Source organism: Carcharhinus amblyrhynchos, chromosome 7 (genome assembly GCF_965287045.1).
Source record: "Carcharhinus amblyrhynchos chromosome 7, sCarAmb.v2.hapA, whole genome shotgun sequence".
NCBI classification, from domain to species: domain Eukaryota; kingdom Metazoa; phylum Chordata; class Chondrichthyes; order Carcharhiniformes; family Carcharhinidae; genus Carcharhinus; species Carcharhinus amblyrhynchos.
Window position 1 is genome coordinate 126,414,119 of NC_137330.1, and position 17,270 is coordinate 126,431,388.

At 44.8% G+C, this 17,270-nt stretch overlaps 1 protein-coding gene across 1 annotated transcript in view; it reads left to right on the plus strand.

The window, feature by feature from the left end:
* LOC145345623 (dynein axonemal heavy chain 8-like) overlaps nucleotides 1–17,270 on the plus strand; it is a 1,557,438-nt gene that overhangs the window by 1,127,564 nt on the left and 412,604 nt on the right. The window contains exon 65 of the mRNA XM_080193457.1: nucleotides 1,468–1,621. Within this exon, the coding sequence (XP_080049583.1) occupies nucleotides 1,468–1,621 (154 nt within the window). The remainder of the gene's footprint in view (nucleotides 1–1,467; nucleotides 1,622–17,270) is intronic.

The following is a 17,270-nucleotide window of genomic DNA, read 5'->3' on the forward strand; positions in this document are numbered from 1 at the left end:
CTTGGTAAAGGGGGAACCATATGGAGGCGGGCACAGATCACCTCATGCCGGACTTTATCAAGTTTTCATGCTGAAAATGGGCGCAACTTGATGGTAAAATTGGGCCCTGTGACTCATTCCACACAGATCAAAAAGGAATTCCTCACTCACTCTTCACCTCTCAAAATGTCATGATTTCACATGTGGTCATTCTGCAACTGTTTGAAGCAGATCACCAGCCCCTCATAACTATCTTTAAAAAAAGCCTCTTCACACACAATGCCAAAGTTTTGATGTTACAATCAGGGTCATTTACAAAAGTGGCAAGAAGCTGTACGTAGTTGATGCCCTTTCCAGAGCCTTCCTAGCCTTGTCACACTGGGTACATCATGAGAAAGACATAGATATCATGACCACAGAGTGCTATCACCTTGTAGACTCCAGGAATGCAAAAGGTGCCTTACAGGCAGACATCATGGATGGGATTTTACGGCCTCACTAATCCCATAGCCGTAAAATCCCACCCAAGGTCAAAGGACCTTCCAACTTTCTGCCCGTTGCCTGCTTCAATTTCTGTAGCAAGCAGGGCAGTAAAATTCTGGCCCATGTATCGACAACAGACTATCACCACTGAACACTAAGGGCATTTCAGCTTCCAAACATGGGTAATATTTAGTCCAATATCACACCCTTAAGAAAGTGATGATACTGAAGATACTAGTTCATATCTGTTGCAAGTTGGATGGTATAATTGTATTAATTTGTAAATTTTGCAAATGGAATTACTGAGATTGTTACTGAATAATGGTGATTCCTGAGATGAGGTAATTGTTATGTCAAAACTGAACTGAGGTTGTAGTCCAGACTGATCTCTCAGTCCTCTCTCCTCTCGATCTGTTTTGATCTCTCAGTCCTCTCTCCTCTCGATCATTTTTGATCTCTCAGTCCTGTCTCATCTCGATCTGTTTTGATCTCTCAGTCCTCTCTCCTCCCGATCTGTTTTGATCTCTCAGGGTTTATTTTTATGAAATGCCAGTTGACATGTCAGTCCACTGGGGTTCATTTTTATGAAATTCAAGTTGACATTGCCAGTCCTTTAGTTGTTAGGTAACAAAAATTTGTCCTTGTGTGGTCCCCCTCCTTAGGCTCTTGCTCCTGCTTCCCTGGATCAAATTTTCAATCTGCTCCTTAGATTTAGGCAGTTTCTGATATTTGAAATAAGGAAAATTTCAGCAAGCCACAATGTTGCTGGATTAGTCTCAAGTGGTTCATTCTCCGAACAAGTAACCTTGGCTAAATGCTCTGGAATTCCTTTCCTAATTCCCTTCATCTCTCCACCAAAACTCTTTCACCAAAAGTTTGAACAGGTATACCAATCTTCTCTTCTTTGGCTGTGAAAAATCTTTAGATGTTTTAATATGTTTCAAAGTATGCATTTCTGTGAGTTGATGTTGTAAATTAAGGATCATTTTATTGTATTTTTTTCAGAGCGTACAATGTTGGTAATCTGATGGATGACTTGAAGATATTGTACAGGACAGCTGGGGCAGAGGGAAAAGGAATCACTTTCATATTCACTGACAATGAAATAAAGGAAGAGTCCTTTCTTGAGTATCTCAACAACGTACTGTCTTCTGGAGAGGTATTTACTTACTTTTTGTATAATCAAATTTCTATTCTTGTATTTTCTTTATATCTTTCTCTGAATTCATTAATAATCAACCTTTTGAAATAATCATGAGGTCAGAATTGGGATGTTTGCTGATGACTGCACAATGTTTAACACTATTTGTAACTCATCAGATTTGATGGTAGCTAATGTAAGCTTGGAGAGAGAAATCAGGTGCCTTTAAGAACTCATGATTTGATATCATGTTTCTAGTGAAGCTTGTGTTTGTAACCCAGCTCTGTTTAATGATGCTGATTTGTCCAGAACTAGTGACATTGCTGAAAGTTAATTGCTCCTAATTGTTTTCATCTATTCTAATTCATGCGAATGTTATGTTGAATTTTCAGTCCTCTCTCCTCTCAATCTGTTTTGAGCTCAGACATTGCTCTTCTCGATCTGTTTTGAATCTTGGTCCTGTCTCCACGTGATCTGTTTTGAATGCTCAGACCTCGCTACTGTCGATCTATTTTGATCTCTTTGTCCTCTCTCCTCTCGAGCCGTTTTGATCTCTCAGTCCTCTCTCCATTCAATCTGTTTTGATCTCTTGGACCTCTCCCCTCTCAATCTGTTTTGATCACTCAGTCCTCTCTCCTCTTAATCTGCTTTGACCTGTCAGACCCCTCTCTTCTCAATCTATTTTGATCTCTTAGACCTCTCTCCTCTCAATCTATTTTGATCTCTTTGACATCTCTCCTCTCAATCTGTTTTGATCTCTCAGACCGCTCTCCACTCAAACTGTTTTGATCCCTCATTCCTCCCACCCCTTTATCTGTGTTGAACTCTCAGACCTCTCGTCACCTGATCTATTTTGATCTCTCAGACCTTTCTCCTCTTAATCTGTTTTGATCTCTCAGATCTCTCTCCTCTCGATCTGTTTTGACCTTTCAACGACTCTCCGCTTGATCTATTTTGATCTCTCCAACCTCTCACCTTGCTCTATTTTGATCTCTCAGACCACTCTCCTCTTGTTCTGTTTTGATCACTCAGAACTTGCTCTTTTCGAACTGTTTTGAATCTTACTCCACTCAACTCTTGATCTGATTTGAACTCTCAGGCCTCAGTACTCTCGATCTTTTTTGATCTCTTCATCCTCTCCCCTCTCGATCCATTTTGATCTCTCAGTCCACTCTCCTCTTAGTTTGCTTTGACCCATCAGACCTCTCCATTCTCGATCTGTTTTGATCTCTCAGTCCTCTCTCCTCTCGATCTGTTTTGATATCTCAGTCCCATCTCCTCTCGATCTGTTTTGATCTCTCAGTCCTCTCTCCTCTCGATCTATTTTGATCTCTCTGACCTCTCTCCTCTCGATCTATTTTGATCTCTCAGACCTCTCTCCTCTCGATCTGTTTTGACTTCTCAGTCCTCTATCCTCTCGATCTGTTTTGATCTCTCAGACCTCTCTCCTCTCGATCTGTTTTGATCTTTCTGACCTCTCTCCTCTCGATCTGCTTTGATCTCTCAGTCCTCTCCCCTCTCGATTTGTTTTGATCACTCAGTCCTCTCTCCTCTCGATTTGTTTTGATCTTTCTGACCTCTCTCCTCTCGATCTGTTTTGATCTCTCAGTCCTCTCTCCTCTCGATCTGTTTTGATCTCTCAGTCCTCTCTCCTCTCGATCTGCTTTGATCTCTCTGACCTCTCTCCTCTCGATTTATTTGGATCTCTCAGTCCTCTCTCCTCTCGATTTGTTTTGATCTCTCAGTCCTCTCTCCTCTCGATCTGTTTTGATCTCTCAGTCCTCTCTCCTCTCGATCTGTTTTGATCTCTGAATCTCTCCTCTCGATCTGTTTTGATCTCTCACCCTCTCTCCTCTCGATCTGTTTTGATCTCTCAGTCCTCTCTCCTCTCGATCATTTTTCATCTCGCAGACCTCTCTCCTCTCGATCTGTTTTGATCTCTCAGTTCTCTCTCCTCTCGATCTGTTTTGATCTCTCAGTCCTCTCTCCTCTCGACCTGTTTTGATCTCTCAGTCCTTTCTCCTAGCGATCTGTTTTGATCTCTCAGTCCTCTCTCCTCTCGATCTGTTCTGATCTCTCAGACCTCTCTCCGCTCGATCTGTTTTGATCTCTCAGTCCTCTCTCCTCTCGATCTGTTTTGATCTCTCAGTCCTCTCCCCTCTCGATCTGTTTTGATCTCTCAGTCCTCTTTCCTCTCGATCTGTTTTGATCTCTCAGTCCTCTCTCCTCTAGATTTGTTTTGATCTCTCAGTCCTCTCTCCTCTCGATTTGTTTTGATCACTCAGTCTTCTCTCCTCTCGATCTGTTTTGATCTCTCAGTCCTCTCTCCTCTCGATCTGTTTTGATCTCTCTGTCCTCTCTCGTCTCGATCATTTTTGATCTCTCAGTCCTGTCTCATCTCGATCTGTTTTGATCTCTCAGTCCTCTCTCCTCCCGATCTGTTTTGATCTCTCAGACCTCTCTCCTCTCGATCTGTTTTGATCTCTCAGTCATAGAACATAGAACATAGAACATAGAACATTACAGCGCAGAACAGGCCCTTCGGCCCACGATGTTGCGCCGACCAGTTACAAAAACAATGACCCACTAGCCTATACCAATCCCTTTTCGTCCATAAACCTATCCAGAGATCTCTTAAACGCCCCCAAACTAGACGCATTTACAACTGCAGCAGGCAGGGCATTCCAATCCCTCACCACCCGCTGGATAAAGAACCTACCCCTGACATCCGTCCTGTAGCTACCCCCCCTTAATTTAAAGCCATGCCCCCTCGTGCTAGCTTTCTCCATCCGAGTCCTCTCTCCTCTCGATCTGTTTTGATCTCTCAGTCCTCTTTCCTCTCGATCTGTTTTGATCTCTCAGTCCTCTCTCCTCTCGATCTATTTTGTTCTCTCAGTCCTCTCTCCTCTCGATCTGTTATGATCGCTCAGACCTCTGTCCTCTCGATCTGTTTTGATCTCTCAGTCCTTTCTGCTCACGATGTGTTTTGATCTCTGAGTCCTCTCTCCTCTCGATCTGTTTTGATCTCTCAGTCCTCTCTCCTCTCGATCTATTTTGATCTCTGACCCCTCCGCTCTCGATCATTTTGAACTCTCAGTCCTCTCTCCTCTCGATCTGTTTTGATCTCTCAGTCCTCTCTCCTCTCGATCTGTTTTGATCTCTCAGTCCTCTCTCCTCTTGATTTGTTTTGATCTCTCAGTCCTTCCTCCTCTCGATCTATTTTGATCTCTGACCTCTCTCCTCTCGATTTGTTTTGATCTCTCAGTCCTCTCTCCTCTCGATCTGTTTTGATCACTCAGTCCTCCCTCCTCTCGATTTGTTTTGATCTCTCAGTCCTCTCTCCTCTCGATCTGTTTTGATCTCTCAGTCCTCTCTCCTCTGGATCTGTTTTGATCTCTCAGTCCTCCCTCCTCTCGATCTATTTTGATCTCTGACCTCTCTCCTCTCGATCTGTTTTGATCTCTCAGTCCTCCCTCCTCTCGATTTGTTTTGATCTCCCAGTCCTCTCTCCTCTCGATCTGTTTTGATCTCTCAGTCCTCCCTCCTCTCGATTTGTTTTGATCTCTCAGTCCTCTCTCCTCTCGATTTGTTTTGATCTTTCAGACCTCTCTCCTCTCGATCTGTTTTGTTCTCTCAGACCTCTCTCCTCTCTCTTTGTTCTGCTCTCTCTGACCTCTCTCCTCTCGATCTGTTTTGATCTCTCAGTCCTCTCTCCTCTCTCTTTGTTTTGCTCTCTCCGACCTCTCTCCTCTCGATCTGTTTTGATCTCTCAGTCCTCGCTCCTCTCGACCTGTTTTGATCTCTCAGACCTCTCTCCTCTCTCTTTGTTTTGGTCTCTCAGACCTCTCTCCTCTTGATCTATTTTGATCTCTCCAACCTCTCACCTTGCTCTGTTTTGATCTCTCAGACCTCTCTCCTCTTGTTCTGTTTTGATCACTCTGAACTTGCTCTTTTCGAACTGTTTTGAATCTTAGTCCACTCAACTCTTGATCTGATTTGAACTCTCAGACCTCAGTACTCTCGATCTTTTTTGATCTCTTCATCCTCTCCCCTCTTGATCCATTTTGATCTCTCAGTTCACTCTCCTCTTAGTCTGCTTTGACCCATCAGACCTCTCCATTCTCGATCTGTTTTGATCTCTCAGTCCTCTCTCCTCTCGATCTGTTTTGATCTCACAGTCCTCTCTCCTCTCGATCTGTTTTGATCTCTCAGACCTCTCTCCTCTCGATCTGATTTGATCTCTGACCTCTCTCCTCTCGATCTGTTTTGATCTTTCTGACCACACTCCTCTCGATCTGTTTTGATCTCTCTGACCTCTCTCCTCTCGATCTGTTTTGATCTCTCAGTCCTCTCTCCTCTCGATCTATTTTGATCTCTCAGTCCTCTCTCCTCTCGAGCTGATTTGATCTCTCAGACCCCTCTCCTCTCGATCTGTTTTGATATCTCTGACCTCTCTCCCCTCGATCTGTTTTGATCTATAAGTCCTCTCTCCCCTCGATCTGTTTTGATCTCTCAGTCCTCTCTCCTCTCGATCTATTTTGATCTCTCAGTCCTCTCTCCCCTCGATCTGTTTTGATCTCTCAGTCCTTTCTCCTCTCTCTTTGTTTTGATCTCTCACACCTCTCTCCTCTCGATCTGTTTTGATCTCTCAGACCAGTCTACTCTCGATTTGTTTTGATCTCTCAGTCCTCTCTCCTCTCAATCTGTTTTGATCTCTGAGACCTCTCTCCTCTCGATCTGTTTTGATCTCTCAGTCCTCTCTCCTCTCGATTTGTTTTAATCTCAGACCTCTCTCCTCTCGATCTGCTTTGATCTCTCAGTCCTCTCTCCACTCGATTTGTTTTGATCTCTGACCTCTCTCCTCTCGATCTGCTTTGATCTCTCAGTCCTCTCTCCTCTCGATCTATTTTGATCTCAGTCCTCTCTCCTCTCGATCTGTTTTGATCTCTCAGGCCTCTCTCCTCTCGATCTGTTTTGATCTCTCAGTCCTCTCTCCTCTCGATCTGTTTTGATCTCTCAGTCCTCTCTCCTCTCGATCTGTTTTGATCTCTCAGACCTCTCTCCTCTCGATCTGTTTTGATCTCTCAGTCCTCTCTCCTCTCGATCATTTTTGATCTCTCAGTCCTCTCTCCTCTCGATCTGTTTTGATCTCTCAGACCTCTCTCCTCTCGATCTGTTTTGATCTCTCAGACCTCTCTCCTCTCGATCTGTTTTGATCTCTCAGTCCTCTCTCCTCTCGATCAATTTTGATCTCTGACGTCTCTCGTCTCGATTTGTTTTGATCTCTCAGTCCTCTCTCCTCTCGATTTGTTTTGATCTCTCAGTCTTCTCTCCTCTCGATTTGTTTTGATCTCTCAGTCCTCTCTCCTCTCGATCTGTTTTGATCTCAGTCCTCTCTCCTCTCGATCTGTTTTGATCACTCAGTCCTCTCTCCTCTCGATCTATTTTGATCTCTCAGTCCTCTCTCCTCTCAATCTATTTTGATCTCTGACCTCTCTCCTCTCGATCTGTTTTGATCTCTCAGTCCTCTCTCCTCTCGATCTGTTTTGATCTCTCAGTCCTCTCTCCACTCGATCTGTTTTGATCTTTCTGTCCTCTCTCCTCTCGATCTGTTTTGATCTCTCAGACCTCTCTCCTCTCGATTTGTTTTGATCTCTCAGTCTTCTCTCCTCTCGATTTGTTTTGATCTCTCAGCCCTCTCTCCTCTCGATTTGTTTTGATCTCTCAGTCTTCTCTCCTCTCGATTTGTTTTGATCTCTCAGTCCTCTCTCCTCTCGATCTGTTTTGATCTCTCAGTCCTCTCTCCTCTCGATCTGTTTTGATCACTCAGTCCTCTCTCCTCTCGATCTATTTTGATCTCTCAGTCCTCTCTCCTCTCGATCTATTTTGATCTCTGACCTCTCTACTCTCGATTTGTTTTGATCTCTCAGTCCTCTCTCCTCTCAATCTGTTTTGATCTCTCAGACCTCTCTCCTCTCGATCTGTTTTGATCTCTCAGTCCTCTCTCCTCTCTCTTTGTTTTGCTCTCTCCGACCTCTCTCCTCTCGATCTGTTTTGAACTCTCAGTCCTCGCTCCCCTCGATCTGTTTTGATCTCTCAGACCTCTCCCCTCTCTCTTTGTTTTGCTCTCTCAGACCTCTCTCCTCTTGATCTATTTTGATCTCTCCAACCTCTCACCTTCCACTGTTTTGATCTCTCAGACCTCTCTCCTCTTGTTCTGTTTTGATCACCCAGAACTTGCTCTTTTCGAACTGTTTTGAATCTTAGTCCACTCAACTCTTGATCTGATTTGTCCTCTCAGACCTCAGTACTCTCGATCTTTTTTGATCTCTTCATCCTCTCCCCTCTTGATCCATTTTGATCTCTCAGTCCACTCTCCTCTTAGTCTGCTTTGACCCATCAGACCTCTCCATTCTCGATCTGTTTTGATCTCTGACCTCTCTCCTCTCGATCTGTTTTGATGTCTCTGACCTCTCTCCTCTCGATCTGTTTTGATCTATCAGTCCTCTCTCCTCTCGATCTATTTTGATCTCTCAGTCCTCTCTCCTCTCGATCTATTTTGATCTCTCTGACCTCCCTGCTCTCAATCTGTTCTGATCTCTCTGACCTCTGTCCTCTCGATCTGTTTTGATCTCTCAGTCCTCTCTCCTCTCGATTTGTTTTGATCTCTCAGTCCTTCCTCCTCTCGATCTATTTTGATCTCTGACCTCTCTCCTCTCGATTTGTTTTGATCTCTCAGTCCTCTCTCCTCTCGATCTGTTTTGATCTCTCAGTCCTCTCTCCTCTGGATCTGTTTTGATCTCTCAGTCCTCCCTCCTCTCGATCTATTTTGATCTCTGACCTCTCTCCTCTCGATCTGTTTTGATCTCTCAGTCCTCCCTCCTCTCAATTTGTTTTGATCTCCCAGTCCTCTCTCCTCTCGATCTGTTTTGATCTCTCAGTCTCCCTCCTCTCGATTTGTTTTGATCTCTCAGTCCTCTCTCCTCTCGATTTGTTTTGATCTTTCAGACCTCTCTCCTCTCGATCTGTTTTGTTCTCTCAGACCTCTCTCCTCTCTCTTTGTTTTGCGCTCTCTGACCTCTCTCCTCTCGATCTGTTTTGATCTCTCAGTCCTCTCTCCTCTCTCTTTGTTTTGCTCTCTCCGACCTCTCTCCTCTCGATCTGTTTTGATCTCTCAGTCCTCGCTCCTCTCGATCTGTTTTGATCTCTCAGACCTCTCTCCTCTCTCTTTGTTTTGGTCTCTCAGACCTCTCTCCTCTTGATCTATTTTGATCTCTCCAACCTCTCACCTTGCTCTGTTTTGATCTCTCAGACCTCTCTCCTCTTGTTCTGTTTTGATCACTCTGAACTTGCTCTTTTCGAACTGTTTTGAATCTTAGTCCACTCAACTCTTGATCTGATTTGAACTCTCAGACCTCAGTACTCTCGATCTTTTTTGATCTCTTCATCCTCTCCCCTCTTGATCCATTTTGATCTCTCAGTTCACTCTCCTCTTAGTCTGCTTTGACCCATCAGACCTCTCCATTCTCGATCTGTTTTGATCTCTCAGTCCTCTCTCCTCTCGATCTGTTTTGATCTCACAGTCCTCTCTCCTCTCGATCTGTTTTGATCTCTCAGTCCTCTCTCCTCTCGATCTGTTTTGATCTCTCAGTCCTCTCTCCTCTCGATCTGATTTGATCTCTGACCTCTCTCCTCTCGATCTGTTTTGATCTTTCTGACCACACTCCTCTCGATCTGTTTTGATCTCTCTGACCTCTCTCCTCTCGATCTGTTTTGATCTCTCAGTCCTCTCTCCTCTCGATCTATTTTGATCTCTCAGTCCTCTCTCCTCTCGAGCTGATTTGATCTCTCAGACCCCTCTCCTCTCGATCTGTTTTGATATCTCTGACCTCTCTCCCCTCGGTCTGTTTTGATCTATCAGTCCTCTCTCCCCTCGATCTGTTTTGATCTCTCAGTCCTCTCTCCTCTCGATCTGTTTTGATCTCTCAGTCCTCTCTCCTCTCGATCTGTTTTGATCTCTCAGTCCTTTCTCCTCTCTCTTTGTTTTGATCTCTCACACCTCTCTCCTCTCGATCTGTTTTGATCTCTCAGACCAGTCTACTCTCGATTTGTTTTGATCTCTCAGTCCTCTCTCCTCTCAATCTGTTTTGATCTCTGAGACCTCTCTCCTCTCGATCTGTTTTGATCTCTCAGTCCTCTCTCCACTCGATTTGATTTGATCTCTGACCTCTCTCCTCTCGATCTGCTTTGATCTCTCAGTCCTCTCTCCTCTCGATCTATTTTGATCTCAGTCCTCTCTCCTCTCGATCTGTTTTGATCTCTCAGGCCTCTCTCCTCTCGATCTGTTTTGATCTCTCAGTCCTCTCTCCTCTCGATCTGTTTTGATCTCTCAGTCCTCTCTCCTCTCAATCTGTTTTGATCTCTGAGACCTCTCTCCTCTCGATCTGTTTTGATCTCTCAGTCCTCTCTCCACTCGATTTGATTTGATCTCTGACCTCTCTCCTCTCGATCTGCTTTGATCTCTCAGTCCTCTCTCCTCTCGATCTATTTTGATCTCAGTCCTCTCTCCTCTCGATCTGTTTTGATCTCTCAGGCCTCTCTCCTCTCGATCTGTTTTGATCTCTCAGTCCTCTCTCCTCTCGATCTGTTTTGATCTCTCAGTCCTCTCTCCTCTCGATCTGTTTTGATCTCTCAGACCTCTCTCCTCTCGATCTGTTTTGATCTCTCAGTCCTCTCTCCTCTCGATCATTTTTGATCTCTCAGTCCTCTCTCCTCTCGATCTGTTTTGATCTCTCAGACCTCTCTCCTCTCGATCTGTTTTGATCTCTCAGACCTCTCTCCTCTCGATCTGTTTTGATCTCTCAGTCCTCTCTCCTCTCGATCTATTTTGATCTCTGACGTCTCTCGTCTCGATTTGTTTTGATCTCTCAGTCCTCTCTCCTCTCGATTTGTTTTGATCTCTCAGTCTTCTCTCCTCTCGATTTGTTTTGATCTCTCAGTCCTCTCTCCTCTCGATCTGTTTTGATCTCTCAGTCCTCTCTCCTCTCGATCTGTTTTGATCACTCAGTCCTCTCTCCTTTCGAACTATTTTGATCTCTCAGTCCTCTCTCCTCTCAATCTATTTTGATCTCTGACCTCTCTCCTCTCGATCTGTTTTGATCTCTCAGTCCTCTCTCCTCTCGATCTGTTTTGATCTCTGAGTCCTTTCTCTTCTCTCTTTGTTTTGCTCTCTCAGACCTCTCTCCTCTCGATCTATTTTGATCTCTCAGTCCTCTCTCCACTCGATCTGTTTTGATCTCTCAGTCCTCTCTCCACTCGATCTGTTTTGATCTTTCAGTCCTCTCTCCTCTCGATCTGTTTTGATCTCTCAGACCTCTCTACTCTCGATTTGTTTTGATCTCTCAGTCCTCTCTCCTCTCGATCTGTTTTGATCTCTCAGACCTCTCTACTCTCGATTTGTTTTGATCTCTCAGTCCTCTCTCCTCTCAATCTGTTTTGATCTCTCAGACATCTCTCCTCTCGATCTGTTTTGATCTCTCAGTCCTCTCTCCTCTCCCTTTGTTTTGCTCTCGCCGACCTCTCTCCTCTCGATCTGTTTTGAACTCTCAGTCCTCGCTCCCCTCGATCTGTTTTGATCTCTTAGACCTCTCCCCTCTCTCTTTGTTTTGGTCTCTCAGACCTCTCTCCTCTTGATCTATTTTGATCTCTCCAACCTCTCACCTTGCTCTGTTTTGATCTCTCAGACCTCTCTCCTCTTGTTCTGTTTTGATCACTCAGAACTTGCTCTTTTCGAACTGTTTTGAATCTTAGTCCACTCAACTCTTGATCTGATTTGTCCACTCAGACCTCAGTACTCTCGATCTTTTTTGATTTCGTCATCCTCTCCCCTCTTGATCCATTTTGATCTCTCAGTCCTCTCTCCTCTCGATCTGTTTTGATCACTCTGTCCTCTCTCCTCTCGATCTATTTTGATCTCTCAGACCTCTCTCCTCTCGATCTGTTTTGATCTCTCAGACCTCTCTCCTCTCGATCTGTTTTGATCTCTCAGACCTCTCTCCTCTCGATCTATTTTGATCTCTGACGTCTCTCCTCTCGAGTTGTTTTGATCTCTCAGTCCTCTCTCCTCTCGATTTGTTTTGATCTCTCAGTCTTCTCTCCTCTCGATTTGTTTTGATCTCTCAGTCCTCTCTCCTCTCGATCTGTTTTGATCTCTCAGTCCTCTCTCCTCTCGATCTGTTTTGATCACTCAGTCCTCTCTCCTCTCGATCTATTTTGATCTCTCAGTCCTCTCTCCTCTCGATCTATTTTGATCTCTGACCTCTCTCCTCTCGATCTGTTTTGATCTCTCAGTCCTCTCTCCTCTCGATCTGTTTTGATCTCTGAGTCCTTTCTCTTCTCTCTTTGTTTTGCTCTCTCAGACCTCTCTCCTCTCGATCTGTTTTGATCTCTCAGTCCTCTCTACACTCGATCTGTTTTGATCTTTCAGTCCTCTCTCCTCTCGTTCTCTTTTGATCTCTCAGACCTCTCTACTCTCGATTTGTTTTGATCTCTCAGTCCTCTCTCCTCTCAATCTGTTTTGATCTCTCAGACCTCTCTCCTCTCTCTTTGTTTTGCTCTTTCCGACCTCTCTCCTCTCGATCTGTTTTGAACTCTCAGTCCTCGCTCCCCTCGATCTGTTTTGATCTCTCAGACCTCTCCCCTCTCTCTTTGTTTTGCTCTCTCAGACCTCTCTCCTCTTGATCTATTTTGATCTCTCCAACCTCTCACCTTGCTCTGTTTTGATCTCTCAGACCTCTCTCCTCTTGTTCTGTTTTGATCACTCTGAACTTGCTCTTTTCGAACTGTTTTGAATCTTAGTCCACTCAACTCTTGATCTGATTTGTCCTCTCAGACCTCAGTACTCTCGATCTTTTTTGATCTCTTCATCCTCTCCCCTCTTGATCCATTTTGATCTCTCAGTCCACTCTCCTCTTAGTCTGCTTTGACCCATCAGACCTCTCCATTCTCGATCTGTTTTGATCTCTGACATCTCTCCTCTCGATCTGTTTTGATGTCTCTGACCTCTCTCCTCTCGATCTGTTTTGATCTATCAGTCCTCTCTCCTCTCGATCTATTTTGATCTCTCATTCCTCTCTCCTCTCGATCTATTTTGATCTCTCTGACCTCCCTGCTCTCAATCTGTTCTGATCTCTCTGACCTCTGTCCTCTCGATCTGTTTTGATCTCTCAGTCCTCTCTCCTCTCGATTTGTTTTGATCTCTCAGTCCTTCCTCCTCTCGATCTATTTTGATCTCTGACCTCTCTCCTCTCGATTTGTTTTGATCTCTCAGTCCTCTCTCCTCTCGATCTGTTTTGATCTCTCAGTCCTCTCTCCTCTGGATCTGTTTTGATCTCTCAGTCCTCCCTCCTCTCGATCTATTTTGATCTCTGACCTCTCTCCTCTCGATCTGTTTTGATCTCTCAGTCCTCCCTCCTCTCGATTTGTTTTGATCTCCCAGTCCTCTCTCCTCTCGATCTGTTTTGATCTCTCAGTCCTCCCTCCTCTCGATTTGTTTTGATCTCTCAGTCCTCTCTCCTCTCGATTTGTTTTGATCTTTCAGACCTCTCTCCTCTCGATCTGTTTTGTTCTCTCAGACCTCTCTCCTCTCTCTTTGTTTTGCTCTCTCTGACCTCTCTCCTCTCGATCTGTTTTGATCTCTCAGTCCTCTCTCCTCTCTCTTTGTTTTGCTCTCTCCGACCTCTCTCCTCTCGATCTGTTTTGATCTCTCAGTCCTCGCTCCTCTCGATCTGTTTTGATCTCTCAGACCTCTCTCCTCTCTCTTTGTTTTGGTCTCTCAGACCTCTCTCCTCTTGATCTATTTTGATCTCTCCAACCTCTCACCTTGCTCTGTTTTGATCTCTCAGACCTCTCTCCTCTTGTTCTGTTTTGATCACTCTGAACTTGCTCTTTTCGAACTGTTTTGAATCTTAGTCCACTCAACTCTTGATCTGATTTGAACTCTCAGACCTCAGTACTCTCGATCTTTTTTGATCTCTTCATCCTCTCCCCTCTTGATCCATTTTGATCTCTCAGTTCACTCTCCTCTTAGTCTGCTTTGACCCATCAGACCTCTCCATTCTCGATCTGTTTTGATCTCTCAGTCCTCTCTCCTCTCGATCTGTTTTGATCTCACAGTCCTCTCTCCTCTCGATCTGTTTTGATCTCTCAGTCCTCTCTCCTCTCGATCTGTTTTGATCTCTCAGTCCTCTCTCCTCTCGATCTGATTTGATCTCTGACCTCTCTCCTCTCGATCTGTTTTGATCTTTCTGACCACACTCCTCTCGATCTGTTTTGATCTCTCTGACCTCTCTCCTCTCGATCTGTTTTGATCTCTCAGTCCTCTCTCCTCTCGATCTATTTTGATCTCTCAGTCCTCTCTCCTCTCGAGCTGATTTGATCTCTCAGACCCCTCTCCTCTCGATCTGTTTTGATATCTCTGACCTCTCTCCCCTCGATCTGTTTTGATCTATCAGTCCTCTCTCCCCTCGATCTGTTTTGAACTCTCAGTCCTTTCTCCTCTCTCTTTGTTTTGATCTCTCACACCTCTCTCCTCTCGATCTGTTTTGATCTCTCAGACCAGTCTACTCTCGATTTGTTTTGATCTCTCAGTCCTCTCTCCTCTCAATCTGTTTTGATCTCTCAGACCTCTCTCCTCTCGATCTGTTTTGATCTCTCAGTCCTCTCTCCACTCGATTTGTTTTGATCTCTGACCTCTCTCCTCTCGATCTGCTTTGATCTCTCAGTCCTCTCTCCTCTCGATCTATTTTGATCTCAGTCCTCTCTCCTCTCGATCTGTTTTGATCTCTCAGGCCTCTCTCCTCTCGATCTGTTTTGATCTCTCAGTCCTCTCTCCTCTCGATCTGTTTTGATCTCTCAGTCCTCTCTCCTCTCGATCTGTTTTGATCTCTCAGACCTCTCTCCTCTCGATCTGTTTTGATCTCTCAGTCCTCTCTCCTCTCGATCATTTTTGATCTCTCAGTCCTCTCTCCTCTCGATCTGTTTTGATCTCTCAGACCTCTCTCCTCTCGATCTGTTTTGATCTCTCAGACCTCTCTCCTCTCGATCTGTTTTGATCTCTCAGTCCTCTCTCCTCTCGATCTATTTTGATCTCTGACGTCTCTCGTCTCGATTTGTTTTGATCTCTCAGTCCTCTCTCCTCTCGATTTGTTTTGATCTCTCAGTCTTCTCTCCTCTCGATTTGTTTTGATCTCTCAGTCCTCTCTCCTCTCGATCTGTTTTGATCTCTCAGTCCTCTCTCCTCTCGATCTGTTTTGATCACTCAGTCCTCTCTCCTTTCGATCTATTTTGATCTCTCAGTCCTCTCTCCTCTCAATCTATTTTGATCTCTGACCTCTCTCCTCTCGATCTGTTTTGATCTCTCAGTCCTCTCTCCTCTCGATCTGTTTTGATCTCTGAGTCCTTTCTCTTCTCTCTTTGTTTTGCTCTCTCAGACCTCTCTCCTCTCGATCTGTTTTGATCTCTCAGTCCTCTCTCCACTCGATCTGTTTTGATCTCTCAGTCCTCTCTCCACTCGATCTGTTTTGATCTTTCAGTCCTCTCTCCTCTCGATCTGTTTTGATCTCTCAGACCTCTCTACTCTCGATTTGTTTTGATCTCTCAGTCCTCTCTCCTCTCGATCTATTTTGATCTCAGTCCTCTCTCCTCTCGATCTGTTTTGATCTCTCAGGCCTCTCTCCTCTCGATCTGTTTTGATCTCTCAGTCCTCTCTCCTCTCGATCTGTTTTGATCTCTCAGTCCTCTCTCCTCTCGATCTGTTTTGATCTCTCAGACCTCTCTCCTCTCGATCTGTTTTGATCTCTCAGTCCTCTCTCCTCTCGATAATTTTTGATCTCTCAGTCCTCTCTCCTCTCGATCTGTTTTGATCTCTCAGTCCTCTCTCCTCTCGATCTGTTTTGATCTCTCAGACATCTCTCCTCTCGATCTGTTTTGATCTCTCAGTCTTCTCTCCTCTCGATTTGTTTTGATCTCTCAGTCCTCTCTCCTCTCGATCTGTTTTGATCTCTCAGTCCTCTCTCCTCTCGATCTGTTTTGATCACTCAGTGCTCTCTCCTTTCGATCTATTTTGATCTCTCAGTCCTCTCTCCTCTCAATCTATTTTGATCTCTGACCTCTCTCCTCTCGATCTGTTTTGATCTCTCAGTCCTCTCTCCTCTCGATCTGTTTTGATCTCTGAGTCCTTTCTCTTCTCTCTTTGTTTTGCTCTCTCAGACCTCTCTCCTCTCGATCTGTTTTGATCTCTCAGTCCTCTCTCCACTCGATCTGTTTTGATCTCTCAGTCCTCTCTCCACTCGATCTGTTTTGATCTTTCAGTCCTCTCTCCTCTCGATCTGTTTTGATCTCTCAGACCTCTCTCCTCTCGATCTGTTTTGATCTCTCAGTCCTCTCTCCTCTCGATCATTTTTGATCTCTCAGTCCTCTCTCCTCTCGATCTGTTTTGATCTCTCAGACCTCTCTCCTCTCGATCTGTTTTGATCTCTCAGACCTCTCTCCTCTCGATCTGTTTCGATCTCTCAGTCCTCTCTCCTCTCGATCTATTTTGATCTCTGACGTCTCTCGTCTCGATTTGTTTTGATCTCTCAGTCCTCTCTCCTCTCGATTTGTTTTGATCTCTCAGTCTTCTCTCCTCTCGATTTGTTTTGATCTCTCAGTCCTCTCTCCTCTCGATCTGTTTTGATCTCTCAGTCCTCTCTCCTCTCGATCTGTTTTGATCACTCAGTCCTCTCTCCTTTCGATCTATTTTGATCTCTCAGTCCTCTCTCCTCTCAATCTATTTTGATCTCTGACCTCTCTCCTCTCGATCTGTTTTGATCTCTCAGTCCTCTCTCCTCTCGATCTGTTTTGATCTCTGAGTCCTTTCTCTTCTCTCTTTGTTTTGCTCTCTCAGACCTCTCTCCTCTCGATCTGTTTTGATCTCTCAGTCCTCTCTCCACTCGATCTGTTTTGATCTCTCAGTCCTCTCTCCACTCGATCTGTTTTGATCTTTCAGTCCTCTCTCCTCTCGATCTGTTTTGATCTCTCAGACCTCTCTACTCTCGATTTGTTTTGATCTCTCAGTCCTCTCTCCTCTCGATCTGCTTTGATCTCTCAGACCTCTCTACTCTCGATTTGTTTTGATCTCTCAGTCCTCTCTCCTCTCCCTTTGTTTTGCTCTCTCCGACCTCTCTCCTCTCGATCTGTTTTGAACTCTCAGTCCTCGCTCCCCTCGATCTGTTTTGATCTCTTAGACCTCTCCCCTCTCTCTTTGTTTTGGTCTCTCAGACCTCTCTCCTCTTGATCTATTTTGATCTCTCCAACCTCTCACCTTGCTCTGTTTTGATCTCTCAGACCTCTCTCCTCTTGTTCTGTTTTGATCACTCAGAACTTGCTCTTTTCGAACTGTTTTGAATCTTAGTCCACTCAACTCTTGATCTGATTTGTCCACTCAGACCTCAGTACTCTCGATCTTTTTTGATTTCGTCATCCTCTCCCCTCTTGATCCATTTTGATCTCTCAGTCCTCTCTCCTCTCGATCTGTTTTGATCACTCTGTCCTCTCTCCTCTCGATCTATTTTGATCTCTCAGACCTCTCTCCTCTCGATCTGTTTTGATCTCTCAGACCTCTCTCCTC